This window comes from Camelina sativa, chromosome 15, assembly GCF_000633955.1.
Source record: "Camelina sativa cultivar DH55 chromosome 15, Cs, whole genome shotgun sequence".
In the NCBI taxonomy this organism is placed as follows: Eukaryota; Viridiplantae; Streptophyta; class Magnoliopsida; order Brassicales; family Brassicaceae; genus Camelina; species Camelina sativa.
Genome location: NC_025699.1, coordinates 8,236,878 through 8,251,652, shown reverse-complemented (window position 1 = coordinate 8,251,652; position 14,775 = coordinate 8,236,878). Strand labels below are relative to the sequence as shown.

The window sequence follows — 14,775 nt, the reverse complement described above, 5'->3', positions numbered from 1 at the left end:
ATATAAAAAAAAAAAAAAAATGACAACTCGTAGCTCACCTTTGATTGATCAAAGTTCTCAGACGAGAAGCTTTGAAACTGGGGAAGGCTAGCTTCTCCCTAAACAGAGGGTTTGCTTCAATCAACTTCTTCAACTCAGTGTACATTATAGTCCTCGCCGACTTAGTATCACCATACTTGGACAATTGTTCATTTTCCCTAAGAAAATACAACAACACACTCGTCAACACTAAAGTGACCACCTTTCAACATCCAATTACATCAAAGGCAAAAGCAATAAAAATCACCTAAAATTCTCCAGAGTAAGAAGCTGAGTAATCTCCTTGTAAAGCTCCTCGTTAAATGTGGCGAAAACTTTCAAGTCTTTAGCCAATATCTCAACAGCTTTTGCCCTGTCATTCCTGAAAAACAAACCCACACACACACACAAAATGCATCAAAATCAAGAAACACAAGTCTGTCTAAAAATCCGACCAAACAACAAGGTAGAATCATTACCGATCTAGAGCTTCGAGATACTTTTGCTTCCTAATCTCAAAGAAGATTTTCATAGAGTACCGATTATCATCGACCTTAGTGAAGCCAGAGAGATACTTCTCCACTTCATCCCACTCTCCAGCAAGAGCCTTCTCTTCAAAGTACTTAATATTAAAGAAGAATCCAGATTCTTGCTCTAACCTACACAACACAACACAACACAACACAAATCAAACCCAAATTCCCAAAATTTATCCAAACATCAAAATTACGGCAGAGAAACCAAACAACCGGTGAACAAGAAACAAAAAAAGGACTTACTTGTGAACAGATTCCTTAAACTTCTCCTCATCTAAGAACTGAAGGATTAAGAAAACCAACTCTCTGCTCAAAGACGACATTTTTTCTCAAACTCACAGAAGAAGAAATTAAGCGATCTGGTGAGCTTTTTCTTGAAAGATGGGTAAAGGGTCAAACTTTTGTGAAATCGAGTTGGGGAAATGGTTTTCTAGGGTTTTCTCTAGTTCTCCATTTCCTTTGCGACGCAAAGCCAACCAAAAAAAAAAAATGAAGAAAAGCTGACCCCAGAGAGAGAGGTAGTAATCTCAAATTTATATTACTCTCACAAAAGAAAAAAATAAAAATAAAAAAGAAAAAGAAAAAAGTACGACTTGTTCTCCACTTTCTTCGATGCGTTTTGTCACACACACTGTATGATAAGCTACTCAGCTTATCACTGATAAGTTGATAACCTCGTTAGCTTAGGCTGTTTGGTCTGATCCCCTTTGCTATGGCTTCTATCTCATACGGTTGAGCCCACCGGATATCATACGTGGTATTGTGCGAATGTGACTTGTCTTGAACACGTGTTTGGTTTCCGATGTGTTTTACCGGAATAAAACGGTGGGATGCGAAGCACTGGAATATAAAACCCTTCTTTTTGGGGAATCACGTCACGCGGATTCGAGGAATGGAATTGAACTGAATTGAGCAGAGGTGATACTGGCGTCCGCCACATGTTGTTGCCTTGTTAGGGGGAATGACGTGGTCTCGATATATTTGTTGTTGTGCTCATCTCTCCAAGCGTGTGAGTTTATGATATATCGTGAGAAAATAGGAATAGATATCATCAGCTAACGAGTTGAGAGCGACCGCTATAATGGCCGCGACCAAATCCAGCCAATAACTATACTTCTGACCATTAGACATTAGTATTCAACTTTAGTTTTAATTAGATAATCTAAGCAATAGAAAAATATATATAATAAACTTGTTTTCTTCATAATTCAAACATATTTTTAAGATAACATTGAGATCAAAGTTTCTTATGATCAATGCTCAAAACATATGATTAAACAAATCTTTTATTTTTATTGACAAAAATCTAAACAAATGAAAATATCTAACAAAATTAAATAACTAAACAAAATTTAAAGAAATATGCTACTAAAAATATGTTTCCCGTTTATCTCATGAATTCAAATTCTAAATAAATATTATTGGTCTACAAGTTAATGAGTTCCCCGCGTTTTTTCAAATTCTACTATGTAAAATACTATTGATCGATAAGTTAATGAGTTTAGCGCGCTTTTCCAAATTCAGGTCCACAAGTTAGTTAATAAGTTTAGCGGATTTTCAAAAATTCAAATCCTAATATGTAAAATACTATTGGTCCACAAGTTAATGAGTTCCGCACGTTTACAAATGTGTTTTGTACACGTTTTTGTAAATTTAAATTCTAATATATAAAATATTATTGGGCCAAAAGATGATATGATTAATGTTTTAAAACATAAATGATTAATGTCTTATTATTGGGCCTAAGGTAAATATTTTGAGGATAACCTTTTTTTTGTCATCTGATATTATTATAATAAACTTGAAAGATACATGAAATACAAACTTAAGCTGGCGGAAAATAATAATATCTCCAGAGTTTAAAGCCCAAAAGAGAGAAGTTAAGCTGACGGACATAAGTAAAGTACTTCGAGACTAAACTGAAGCAAGAAACATTAACAGAACAATACAAAACAGAAATTATAAACCTCAAAACAAAGGAAATTGCAACCATACAAAACAGAAATTATAAACCTCAAAACAAAGGAAATTGCAACCAAGGTCTAAGAACAACAACAACAAGACTGGTAACCAAAACAAATTAAAATAAAGAGTGATTGTGAGGATAACAAAAACAAAATAAAATAAAATAAAGAGTGATTGTAACCTTTTTGTATGCATATATATATATATATATATATTAAAAATAGTAATTTGAATAACTCTCTAAGACCATGTTTATCGGTGGGTTCATAGCCAAGTTCTTAGTGTTTTGTTGAAAAAAAATAAATCAAAACAAAAGAAAAAATGTAAAATCTCCTCTTATATAGTATACCGTCTCATGGGTTAAGAGACGCTACGTGTCAGCTGTTTATATTTTTCCTCTCTCTCTCTTTTTTTCTCTCTCTCTTTCTCTCGCGATTGAATCCCCTAAACGAGAAAACAATTTGGAATCAGAAGCTTCAAGGTTTGGAATCGCAGGACCTGGAATCAGAGGAAGGGTCTCTCCTTCAAACGATCCCTTACTCTGACCACAACAGGTAATGAATACTCCAACCTAATTTCTCCAATCGTTCGGCTGCTTTATATGGCTAAGATCATCGTCATTTACTTACTCTGCGATAGTCTCAAGCTCACAACATTGTTTGATGAGTTTAGGTTTCTATTTGGGGATGGAGAGTATATTGAGCAGATTGAATTAGGATTACTTATAGATTTGGGTTTAGACTAAAACAGTATATATACTTTGGAGAAACTGAAATTAAAGTCTATACCTTTGAAGCCATCTTCTTGATTTTTGTGACTTGTAATTTTTTAGGTGGTGGTCTTGTGAAAATGTAGCAGTGGTGACCGGTTGGAATTGTACTTGAGATTGCAAGGCAGCTTGCAGGTCATGGATTGACTGTTGTTCTTACAGCCAGAAACGTGGATTTGATCAATCCCTAAGTTTGATTTATCTCTCTCTTTCGATTGTCCTTTTGAAAATGTTTTGACTTTAGTACTCTCTGTTCCATTTAAATGTTGCCATTGCTTTGGTGATATGCTGGCTTGTAGTTGTTCTCTGATCACATTTGCTTTGATCAGAGCTTTTCCTCTGTTTGCATTTTCTAGAGTTGTTTTGGTATTGATTTAAAACTTTGCTTAATTTTTTAAGTTGGGAACGTATATATGATTGTTGTTGATGTAATGGTGGTTTTTGGGTTTTAGGTAGAGAAGAAGTTTGATTCAAAGAAGAGTGCAAGGCCGGTTTATCCATTTGCAGCTATAGTAGGGCAAGATGAGATGAAGTTATGTCTTCTGTTGAATGTGATTGATCCAAAGATTGGTGGTGTGATGATTATGGGAGATAGAGGAACTGGCATATCTACAGCTGTTAGATCATTAGTTGATCTGTTGCCTGAGATCATACAACCGTATTTGTAGTTTTGACTGTGACCAAAGCTGTGGTCTTGGAATTATGATTCAGGTTTCAGGAGAGAATGGTGGATCCAAAGCTGGGAAGAGAAGCAAGCAGGATGAAGCTGGGAGTAGTAAAAACGGAATAGAGAAGTGTGATAGTAAACTGGTGAAGCTGATGAATGGAGATGTTCAGTACTTGAGACAAGCTGGAAAATCAAGTTTCATTATCACTGCAGAACTCGCTGCAGCAAACAAGTAGTCCCCAAAACATTGTTGAAGTGAACCCGCTACATATCTCTGTTTCTTTGATGCAGACCATCGAGATTAATGTGTGTGAGGGTTGGAAGAGAAGAAAGAAACATTGTGAAAGTGAATGGTTTGCGTATGAAGCTAGAACCATACAAGGAGATTGTGTCTGCTGCTTTGTTTGACATTATAGCTCAGGTTACAGTTTCAAACACTTTTCTTACCAGTTTAGTTCTGTAATTGTAGATTTACTCAGATTTTTGTGTCTTTTTTCTTCAGGATGCAAGCTTTTTGTAATTACAGTTTAATCATTTATACTACTTCTAATCTATTTAAACTTTTAAAATTTTTCAAAACTATATTTTCAAAATAAGAGACCCATAATTATATACTACCATTGGAGGATACAATTTTAATTAAAAGATCAAGAGTTCTTAGAATTTAAACAGTACACAATTAATTCATAAAAAAATCAAACAGTGTTTAAGATTTTCCTAATATGAACCTACCGATAAACTTGCTCTAATGAACCACATGGTGTGAAGTATGAACATATTTTCGCTAACAATCGTTATCTATTACGTTTACTAGGCAAGCATGTCAAGGTCAGAGTTTTTTTTCATCACTAAATATGTATTAATTAGTAAATGTAATGCTTAGTTTTCGTTAAAGAAACCATATTATATCAATCTTTTTTTTTTTTGAACAAACTATTATATCAATCTAAATAACCAAAAAAAAGCCTTTTTCCTGTAAGTGACAGTGTGTTGAAATAATTGTCTCCTGTGTAATCATAGGATACACAGGGTGCATTCTTACCATTAAGCTACTTTAACCTTATAAATCTACATACAAATAAAACAATTTATACTTTTCATATGGTGCACATGCACCACCCTTGGTCAAGGTGGATCCGCCTCTGGATATACGTCTCTCAGTTAAAGAACTAGATGGTGGATAAAAAAAAAAAAAACTACATGGATCAAGTTTAAGAAAAATTGAAAAAAAACTGATCATTGTTGGGTATTCCGTTACTAGCTAGCTCTATAAGCCAATCAAGCTGATTTTGCTACTATAGGTAAGGGTGATGTTCTTAGAAATGCGTTTGTATATATTATCGAGCTGAACAATTCCCGATTATGTACTGTAAGACAGACTTGACAAAACTCCCTCGTCCATCCACATCACTATCAATGTTGTTGCTGTTGATGTCGACGAAGTCCATCACTATAGATTAAAAAGCCCACTCAGATTCTGAAGTCCACTATTGACCCATTAGGTTTCTATGCCTTCAAGGCTTCGAATGCAGCCAGACGTATTCTCTAAGTTTTGTAGCCGGAAGATACGATAGCGTTCGAAGCTTTGACCTAACTTGGAGATGAAGACTTCAACAACGGCGATGTCCGATCTTCCACGAGATCTGGCAGAGGAAGTGCTCTCTAGGGTTCCATTGACATCTCTTAGAGCAGTACGTACTACTTGCAAAAACTGGAACGGTTTGTTCAAACATCAGAGCTTGACAAAGAAACACATTCGTAATAAATCAAGAGCAGCAACGAAGTTGAGAGAGTTCATGGCAATCATGATGATGGATTCTAGTGTTTATCTAATGAGTGTTGGAATTCACAATGAAGAAGACTACAACGTTGAGTCATTTATAAGCAGAAAAGGTAAACTGATTAGCGTAAACGATGCAGACGGAGTAGTCCATATTTCAAGCGTCTTCCACTGTAGCGGTTTGTTGTTATGCCTCACCAAAGAAGAAACACCGAGGCTTGTGGTTTGGAACCCTTTTCGTGGGCAAACTAGGTGGATCGAAACCACTTATCGTGAGGACATCACATCTGCCCGCTACTCCTTCGCTCTGGGGTACGAGAAGAAGGAGAACTCGCATCGTAGCCTCAAAATATTGAGATCTTCAGAATCGACCAGGAGGAGATATTTTGCTCGTGGATACAGGGAGGAATCAAGAAGTAAGTTTGAAATCTACAATTTTAACTCTGATTCATGGAAGGATATTACTCCCACTGCCAACGGGAACTTGCGGTATTATAAATGTGGCGTGTCTCTCAAGGGAAATACTTACTGGCTTGCTCGAACCCATATTCCTCTCAGCGGGTGTCGATGTTGTGCTGAAAGGCGGCAAGCAATACAGGTCTACTTTTTACTTTGTTTCGATTTCACAACAGAGAGATTTGGACCGGAACTAAGTCTACCGTTTCGCTCTTCTGATGATGAAGATACTGTGACTCTATCTAGTGTTAGAGAAGAGAAACTTGCTGTGTTGTTTCAGCGCAAGGGTACATCAAAGATGGAGATATGGATCACGACTAAGGTTGAGCCCGAAGCAGCGTCCTGGAGCAATTTGTTCTTATCGGTGGATATGACAACACTTGTTACTTCTGATCGATTCTCACTTCAACATGATAGTTTCTTTCTTGACGAGGAGAAGAAAGTGTTCATGCTTTTTGCTAATGGCAAAGCGAAGCCGACGCGTCGCAAGGTAGCTTACATCATTGGAGAGGATGGATATTTCAAAAAAGTGGATCTTGGAGAATATACAGACAAATATGATTTCCCACTTGTGTGCTCGTATGTTCCAAGCTCAATGCAAATCAAGCAAGCTGCACCACCACAAGGCAACCATATTGATTCATTGGTCCATTAATTTACAAAGCATACTCTTTTATGTTTTTACTGTTTTTGTTTTCTTTGTGTTTTTCAATACCGTCTCTGCTTTATTCACAGTCTTGTTGGCTTTTCCAACATTTGTTTGAAACAACAGTCTGTCAAATGCTTCTTGGAGTTTTTACTTGGAAACTTTCTTTAGCATTGCTAATTAACTGAAGATAAAGGAGTGTTGTTATGCATCATGTGCAATGGCTCTCTGTATCACGTGAAAAGCAAGAAAAATAATTTCATACCGTCTCTTTGCAACACAAGCGGTGGAGTAGATTAGATCTGGTGGGTAATGTTGTAAACATCTAAGCTTTTTATAATCAAATTCAAAACATATATAGTTAAACAAATCTTTTTACATTGATTAAAATCCAAATAAACTAAAATTCATAACACAATTAAATAATTAAATAAAGTTTTCAAAATATGCTATTAAATATGAGTTTTGCACTTTTTTTGCAAATTCAAATCCTAATATGTACTAGAAATACTGTTCCAAATTTTTATGAGTTTTGCTCTCTTTTGTTTGAGAATTCAAGTTCCAATATGTGAAACATTATTGGGCCAATAGTTAATGACTAATGTATTTACTATGTTAATGATTAATGTTTTATTATTGGGCATGGGTCAACTTTCTTAGGAGTGAGGATATCAAACACAAAAAATAGTGGTTGTAACAAACAAGCCCACTATTAGCCCATCTCAGTATTGGATAAGCTTTGAAGTTTAAGGTCCAATATATCATTAACAAGTCGGTTAATGACAAGATAGGCTAATGGAAATTGTCTAATTGTAATAGGAATAGGAAGAGGAAGTTTTCTATTCATTATAGGATTAGTAATGGGAACTCTAGTTCTATAAAAATACCTTGATTGAATTGTGATCAAAAAGGTATGGAGTTTTGGTGTTTCGTTTTGAGAGAGATATTTTCTAAACATTATAAAGAGAGTTATTCTTTATAGAAAAAGCCAAGTTTCTATTCTTATACTCAGGTTTCTATGTCTTCAAACTGCCGCCAGACGTGTTCACTATTTGTATAGTCGGAAGGTACGACAAGAGTTTTGACCTAACTTGGAGATGAAGAATTCAACAACGGCGCTGTCCGATCTTCCACTAGATTTGGTAGAGAAAGTGATATGTAGGGTTCCGTTAACATCTCTTAGAGCAGTGCGAACTACTTGCAAAAACTGGAATGGTTTGTTCACACATCGTCGGAGCTTTACAAAGAAGCACATCCGTAAATCAAGAGCAGCAACGAAGAAGAGAGAGTTTATGGCAATCATGAGGATCAATGCTAGTGTTGATCTAATGAGTTTCAATCTCCGTGGACTTGAAAATGATGACGACGTTGAAACATTTATAAATCGAAAAGGTAAATTCATTAACCTAAACGATGGAGATGGAGTTGATGATATATATAGCGTCTCCCACTGCAGTGGCTTGTTGTTATGCACCACCAGACCAAAAAATTCGAGGCTTATGGTTTTGAACCCTTATCGTGGGCAAACAAGGGGGATCGAACCCATTGACCACGAATGCGACATGGACTCGTACGTTCTAGGATACGAGAAGAAGAACATGAAGTCGCATCGTTGCCACAAAATCTTGAGATCTATGGAAATGACCTCGATTTTGAAAGATGATATCGGACTCATTCAGGAAGTACGACGTCGTAAGTATCAAATCTACAATTTTAACTCCGATTCATGGAAGGATATTCATCCGACTCCCAACAGGCACTTGCGGTTTTATACACGTGACGTGTCTCTCAAGGGAAATACTTACTGGCTTGTTCGATGGGATACTAAATGGTGTATGCCAAGGCCACCTCGCAATTTACCTCTAAGGGATTGTATGCGAAGGCCACCTTGCAATTTATCTCTAAGGAAATCATTCCGAGGACGAGTAAGAGACAACTCTGACTTGCTTTTAGAAAACCGACTTAGAATGGAAGAACGAGTAAGAGAAACCCGAAAGTTCTTTTTACTCTGTTTTGATTTCACAAGGGAGAGATTTGGACCGCCTCTAGATCTACCGTTCGACTATCGCCGAGAAGATAGTGTGTCTCTATCTAGTGTAAGAGAAAAGCAGCTTGCATTGTTATGGCAGCGATCCGGTACATTAAAGATGGAGATATGGATTAGTAATAAGATTGAGCCCGAAGCGGTGTCGTGGAGCAAGTTGTTTGTAGCTGTGAACCTGAAAACACGTCTTACGACTTTGCCGTTTGAACAAGGGAGTTTTTTTGTTGACAAGGGGAAGAAAGTCGTTGTAGTTTTTGATAGAGACTTAGAGATGCACTGGGTAGCTTATATAATCGGAGAGGATGGATGTTTTAAAAAAGTGGTTTTTGGAGAATATATAAACAAACATGGTTGCCCAGCAATTTTGTGCCCTTATGTTCCAAGCTCAGTGCAAATCAAGCAGGCTACACCACGAGGCAATCATGTTGATTAAGTTAGTCCATTTACGAAGTTTAATCTCTATGTATTTTTACAGTTTTCTTTTTTCTCATCTTCAATCATTAATGATTAATTCTAAAATCAACAATTATTATAAATAAGCAGTTATCTGATTTCTCAATTGGCTAAACCAAGTTCCAACTTTTATTCCAATATGCTTCTTTGGACTTTATACTTGGAAGCTCTCTTTAAGCATTTGGCTAGCTAGCTGAAAAGAGAGGAGTATTGTTATGCATGATGCAATTGCTCTCTGTTTCACTTTCATGTGAACAAAATAAAAATAAAAATAACAAGAAAAATGATTACCATGTTCCAATCCAGTATCCTCCATCCATCGGCACTGTCCTGCAATGATAGCACCACCAGCCAAAGGACGGATATGACTAGAGCCGCCTGATAACACAACTCTAGGTAGACGTATCCGTGAAGTCTGAAGACTTCCATGCAGGAAATTTGTTCCTAAAATCTTCTTCAGCATGAATTCATTCATGGCCTTATCACAAAGATTTTATCAAAGAATTAGAGTGAGGAATCAGAGAAAAGGGAGGAGAAGAAGAAGATTCACTTTGTCATAATATGTTTATCAAATCAAAACATCACTTTTAGGTAGCTCGAAGAATTAGACAAGTTTTAGTGAGCACCTTAAAAAAAAAAACCATCACGGGTTTTAACAACGTTTTCAAACAAAAAACGAAAGAGTCCTAGCAAGTCTATCTCGGAAATCCTAGCAAGTCGCCTTAAAGCAAAACGTTGTTAAAACCTACCCGTAATGGTTTTTTTTAAACCTAAATTTGTTTTAGGTAGGAATGGCAGGACCTAAACGAGCTAGGCTTCTGTATACAACTAGATGAGGACCCACTCGATGTGCGGGTTTAAAGGTTTATAAATTATATTAAAATTTGTTGTACGTTATTTATAAATTTTATTTTTGTTAAAATACACTGATTTATATCCGTTTACAAATCTTTAATGTATGTTACCATTAAAAGTGTATCTTTTATACCTAAATATTCTCTATATTACAAATATATTCTTTTATCACCCACCTAGAAAATGTCTATATGAATACATTAACTAACTATTTTACTTTCACTTCTGCATAGTTTTTTAATTACTAAAATTGTTGGCTTAAAAAATATTTTGAATTAAAAATATATTACATAATATACTAATCAATGATTTATCGTGACAATAATGTATGACAACCATGGAGAAAACCTCGGCTCCGTCCTCATCCCATATGGAGAGAACCTTGCGTCCAACCTCCTCCACCATGGAGAGAACCTTGGCTCCGCCTTCCTCCCTTGGGGAAATAACCTTGCGTCCAACCTCCTCCACCTTTCTGCCTCGGGGAGATAACCTTGTGTCCAACCTTCTCCACCATAGAGAGAACCTTGGCTCTGCCCTCCTCATGTGTGGAGAGAACATGTTCACGTCTTTTTGCTATCTCAAAATGGCTTGCTCCGACAACCAATAAAAGTAAAATATCTTTTTCTAACGTCACAAAATCTATGTTATGAAAAAAGGGTTTATGACCAACCAATCAAGGTTAGAATTTAGAAAAAAATTAATTTGACATAATAAAAAAATAATAGAAAATTATAAGCATGGTAATATATGAATCCTAAATAATTCAAAGATGAAAATATAAATTTTAAAATACAGTATTAGAAAAAGAAGACGCATATATTAATCTTTTTTTGGGTCAACATATTAATCTCACCTATTCGGCTAATCCCAACTGAAAAATGAGAAAGTAGGAGAAAATTTTGGTTTTAGAAAATAAGAAAAAATTACCTTCCCATAAAAAAAAATTTCCAATTAAACAAATTTGAAAACAGTGTTTTTTAATAAATTATTTAAATATGAGATGACCTATATTTATATAGAAGTGAGTATTTATAAAATTTTAGATTAATAATTAACTGTATATTTTCCTTAATCCCTTTTTCTATTTTTTTGTAGAATTAATAACTTTAAATTAAAAATAATTAAATAATATTATAAATTTTCCAATTAAACAAAGTTGAAAATAGTGTAAAAATATTAACTTTTACACATGTCAAAATCTGAGATTAATAACTTGACACATATAAAAATATTGTTAATGACTAACTTTCAAAACTCAACTTTATTATAGATGATGCTTAAAAAGCCTTGTAGGATTCTGAAGCCCACTAATTGGTCCAGCAGCTTTCTATGTCTTGAATTTGATGTCTCCTTCTAGTGTCTTCTCTTCAATTAAAAAAGGAGAAGAGTTTTCGAAGCTTGACCTAACTTGGAAAAGACAGATTCAACAATGGCGATGTCCGATCTTACACAGGATTTGGTAGAGGATGTGATCTTGAGAGTCCCGTTGACATCTCGTAAGGCAGTGCAGTCTACTTGCAAAAACTGGAACACTTTATCCAAAAGATTGAGCTTTAAAAAGATACATGATGTTGTTAAAGCAAAGGAAGCAGCAAAGCGTGAGTCTCTGGCGATCATGATCAAGGATTTTAAGGTTTATCTAATGAGCCTTGATCTCCGTGGAATTCACAATGACGACGACGTTGATTCATCTATAAAGCGAGAAGCTAAACTGATTAGCCTTAACGATGTAGATGGAGTCGATATATCTAGAGTCTTCCACTGTAGCGGTTTGTTGTTATGCATCACCAAAAAATGTAATCCGAGGCTTGTGGTTTGGAACCCTTGTTGTGGACATGCAAGGTGGATTGAACCTAGAAACTCTGACCACAAAAAGGACAACTATGCTCTCGGATACGAGGTTGTAAAGAACAAATCGCATCGAATTCACAAGATTTTGAGATATTTGGATGTTCACGACATGAGTCATGAAAAGAATCTATTTGGTAAGTTTCAAATCTACAATCTTGACTCTAACTCATGGGAGGTTGTTCAGGACACACTTCGCTGGAATCTATCTTTTCATCAACGTGGCGTGTCTCTCAAGGGGAATACTTACTGGTTTGTTCAAAGTAAAAATATGGGAGAGTTTTGTTTTTTACTTTGTTTTGATTTTACAACGGAGAGATTTGGATCGCCTCTGGGTATGCCTGTTTACCCTGTTGCTGAAGATACCGTGAGTCTAGCTAGTGTCAGAGATGAGCAACTTGCAGTGTTATTTCAACGGCGTGGTTCATTACATATGGAGATATGGATTACGGACGAGATTGAGCCTAGCAAAGTGTACTGGTGGAGTAAATTGTTCTTAACGGTGAATATTAATCCACTTACTTGTTACCAATACCCATTTGAACATGGAAGTTTCTTTGTTGACGAGGAGAAGAGAGTCGCGGTGGTTTTTGGTAGAGACATGGATGATCCTGACGACCACTTCCGCTACGCAGCTTATATCACTGGAAAGGATGGATACTTGAAAAAGGTAGATCTTGGAGAATCTACATTTGAATCTGGTCCCCTAGTTATGTGCTCTACTTATGTTCCAAGCTCAGTCCAAATCAAGTAAGCTGCACCAAAGAGGCAACCAGATTTGATTACTTATTAGTCCATTAAACTTAAGCCTAATCTATGTTTTATTTTTGTCATCAATTTGTAAGTCAAGACCATTTATTATTATTATTATCATCACTTAGCTAGCTTCTCAAAACCGTATCTGCTATATTCATCATCCTTACATTTCCAAAGGATATAGTGAATGAAAGTAGTACTGTATATGTATGTGATCTCTCTCTCGTTGGCTCTTCCAACTTTTTTTTGAAACGACAGCCGAATGCTTCTTGGAATTTTTTCCTGTGGAAGCTCTCATTAGCAATTAGGTGAAAAGAAAGAAGTAATAACCATGGCACCATTACTCTCTTTAAATCAACATCGTATGGTCAAAATGTGGCAGAAACTAAAATACAAGTACCAAAAGGTCCTACAACATCAGAGGAACGATTTGGCAGTAAACCGAGATGCTAATTGATTTTGACGCAAAATCGGACCGGACCGGACCGGTTTAATGGCAAAGCAGTAATTTTAAAGAACGGGAGCCTTATTTTGGTACTTTTGTCTTGTGTGTATCGCCGTCTCTCTCTTGTTCACTTCAAAAACCCTAGAAATTGTAAAACCCTTTTGGACCCCTTTCTCTATCTCTTCTTACACACAGACACCATTACAGTTTCAACTCAAAGTTTTTATCTTTTTTATCAACGATGTCTTCCAAAGGTCTGACATCGAAGAAATCGACCAAGAGGAAGAATACCGAAAGCTCTGACAAATCCGATTCTCTGAAATCGAAGAAGCCAAAGCTGGTGTCTGGAGACCAAAATGTTAAACCTCATTTTGGTAAACCTAAATCTTCTGGTGACAAGGGGGAGCATAAGGTTTCGCTATCGAAGAAGGAGCTTCGTATACAGGCTAAGGTAAAAAAACATATCTTTTTTGGATTTGGAATCTAGTGTCTGATAATTTAAGGCCAAGTTGGAATTAGAATTTGGTTTCTGATTCTTAATGAATGTGTTTTTGATTTGGGTTGCAGGAGCTAACAGAAGCTAGGAAGAAGAAGAGAAAGCCTCATTACAGTCTTGAGCAAGTATGTATCTTTTTTTTATTCTAGTTATTGAAACAGAGGATTGATAAAAAGTGTATGCCTCAAGCGCTTTAAATCAGGAGCGATGCATAGAACTGATCTTCACTTTCATTACTATATATAACAGGAGCTTGGATCTCTATGGGAGAAGATGAGGCGCCGTGACATTGGCAAGGAGGAGCGTTCAAAGTTAGTATTCAATAAAGGATGCCTTAGGATTTAAAACGTTGTATATTTTGTTTGTTTGATTATTAATCTTTGTTTTCAAAAACTATTTGTTAGGCTTGTATCTGAAGCTATAAGAAAGATGAAGGGGAAGGTTCCAGAGATTGCAGGCTCACATGTTTCATCTCGTGTACTCCAGGTGTGTTTTTTTTTTCTTTGAGTTATATGGAAAAAAAGGCTGCCAAATCCCTAAGAACATATATCTTACAAAATTTTGTCTGTTGCTTAGACTTGTGTGAAGTTTTGCTCACAAGCTGAAAGAGACACTATCTTCGCAGAACTCCAGCCACACTTTCTTACCCTTGCTTCTAATAAATATGCTGTTTTTTTATTAAAGAAGATGTTGGATGGAGGTAAAGGCTCTAACTACTCAAGTTGAACATACAGCTAAATGTATGCTTGCTTATACAAACTGTTAATTTGAGTGATTTATTTGTGCAGCATCTAAGCAGCAGCTGGCAGATTGTATATCCAGCCTCCGGGGACGTGTTGCTCGTCTCCTCCGTCACATGTTCGGATCTGTTGGTATGTAGGCTATACTGATGTAACATATTGATGTTTCAACATATATACTTTTGTACGACTTGCTTACACAAATTAAATATTTTATGTAATATGATCCGCATAACATTTTTTGTTTCTTTTGAAGCTCACTTCTTTTTTTTTTTTTTTTTTTTTTTTTTTTTTTTTTTTT

The 14,775-nt window shown here is 35.9% G+C and overlaps 5 protein-coding genes and 1 long non-coding RNA gene across 6 annotated transcripts in view; 5 read left to right on the top strand and 1 right to left on the bottom strand.

Annotated features, from left to right (window-relative positions):
• The window catches only part of LOC104746017 (topless-related protein 2-like), a 6,711-nt gene extending 5,637 nt beyond the window's left edge, over nt 1-1,074 (bottom strand). Inside the window, exons 1-4 of the mRNA XM_010467404.1 lie at nt 798-1,074; nt 498-677; nt 287-400; nt 41-197 (exon numbers count right to left, since the gene is read on the bottom strand). Of these exons, the coding sequence (XP_010465706.1) occupies nt 41-197; nt 287-400; nt 498-677; nt 798-877 (531 nt within the window). The 5' untranslated portion in view covers nt 878-1,074. The remainder of the gene's footprint in view (nt 1-40; nt 198-286; nt 401-497; nt 678-797) is intronic.
• LOC104746016 lies at nt 2,894-4,517 on the top strand. The gene is made up of 2 exons (XR_760806.2): nt 2,894-3,073; nt 3,352-4,517. It is a non-coding gene; the product is annotated as an uncharacterized LOC104746016 (long non-coding RNA).
• On the top strand, nt 5,578-6,846 carry LOC104748239 (putative F-box protein At3g23420). The gene has a single exon (XM_010469913.1). The coding sequence runs from the start codon at nt 5,578-5,580 to the stop codon at nt 6,844-6,846; it is 1,269 nt and encodes a 422-aa protein (XP_010468215.1).
• Nucleotides 7,935-9,314, top strand: LOC104748238 (F-box/kelch-repeat protein At3g16740-like). Its single transcript, XM_010469912.1, has one exon. The coding sequence runs from the start codon at nt 7,935-7,937 to the stop codon at nt 9,312-9,314; it is 1,380 nt and encodes a 459-aa protein (XP_010468214.1).
• On the top strand, nt 11,619-12,791 carry LOC104748237 (F-box/kelch-repeat protein At3g16740-like). The gene has a single exon (XM_010469911.1). It carries the CDS (start codon nt 11,619-11,621, stop codon nt 12,789-12,791), a length of 1,173 nt encoding a protein of 390 aa, XP_010468213.1.
• The window catches only part of LOC104746015 (pumilio homolog 24), a 4,883-nt gene continuing 3,485 nt past the window's right edge, over nt 13,378-14,775 (top strand). The window contains exons 1-6 of the mRNA XM_010467403.2: nt 13,378-13,689; nt 13,806-13,859; nt 13,984-14,045; nt 14,139-14,220; nt 14,311-14,434; nt 14,523-14,606. Coding sequence (XP_010465705.1) covers nt 13,480-13,689; nt 13,806-13,859; nt 13,984-14,045; nt 14,139-14,220; nt 14,311-14,434; nt 14,523-14,606 — 616 coding nt within the window. The 5' untranslated portion in view covers nt 13,378-13,479. The remainder of the gene's footprint in view (nt 13,690-13,805; nt 13,860-13,983; nt 14,046-14,138; nt 14,221-14,310; nt 14,435-14,522; nt 14,607-14,775) is intronic.

Bases quoted from the DNA above. Each gene is read 5' to 3' on its own strand.
- LOC104748239 (XM_010469913.1), top strand. From the start codon at position 5,578: ATGTCCGATCTTCCACGAGATCTGGCAGAGGAAGTGCTCTCTAGGGTT.
- LOC104748238 (XM_010469912.1), top strand. From the start codon at position 7,935: ATGAAGAATTCAACAACGGCGCTGTCCGATCTTCCACTAGATTTGGTA.
- LOC104748237 (XM_010469911.1), top strand. From the start codon at position 11,619: ATGGCGATGTCCGATCTTACACAGGATTTGGTAGAGGATGTGATCTTG.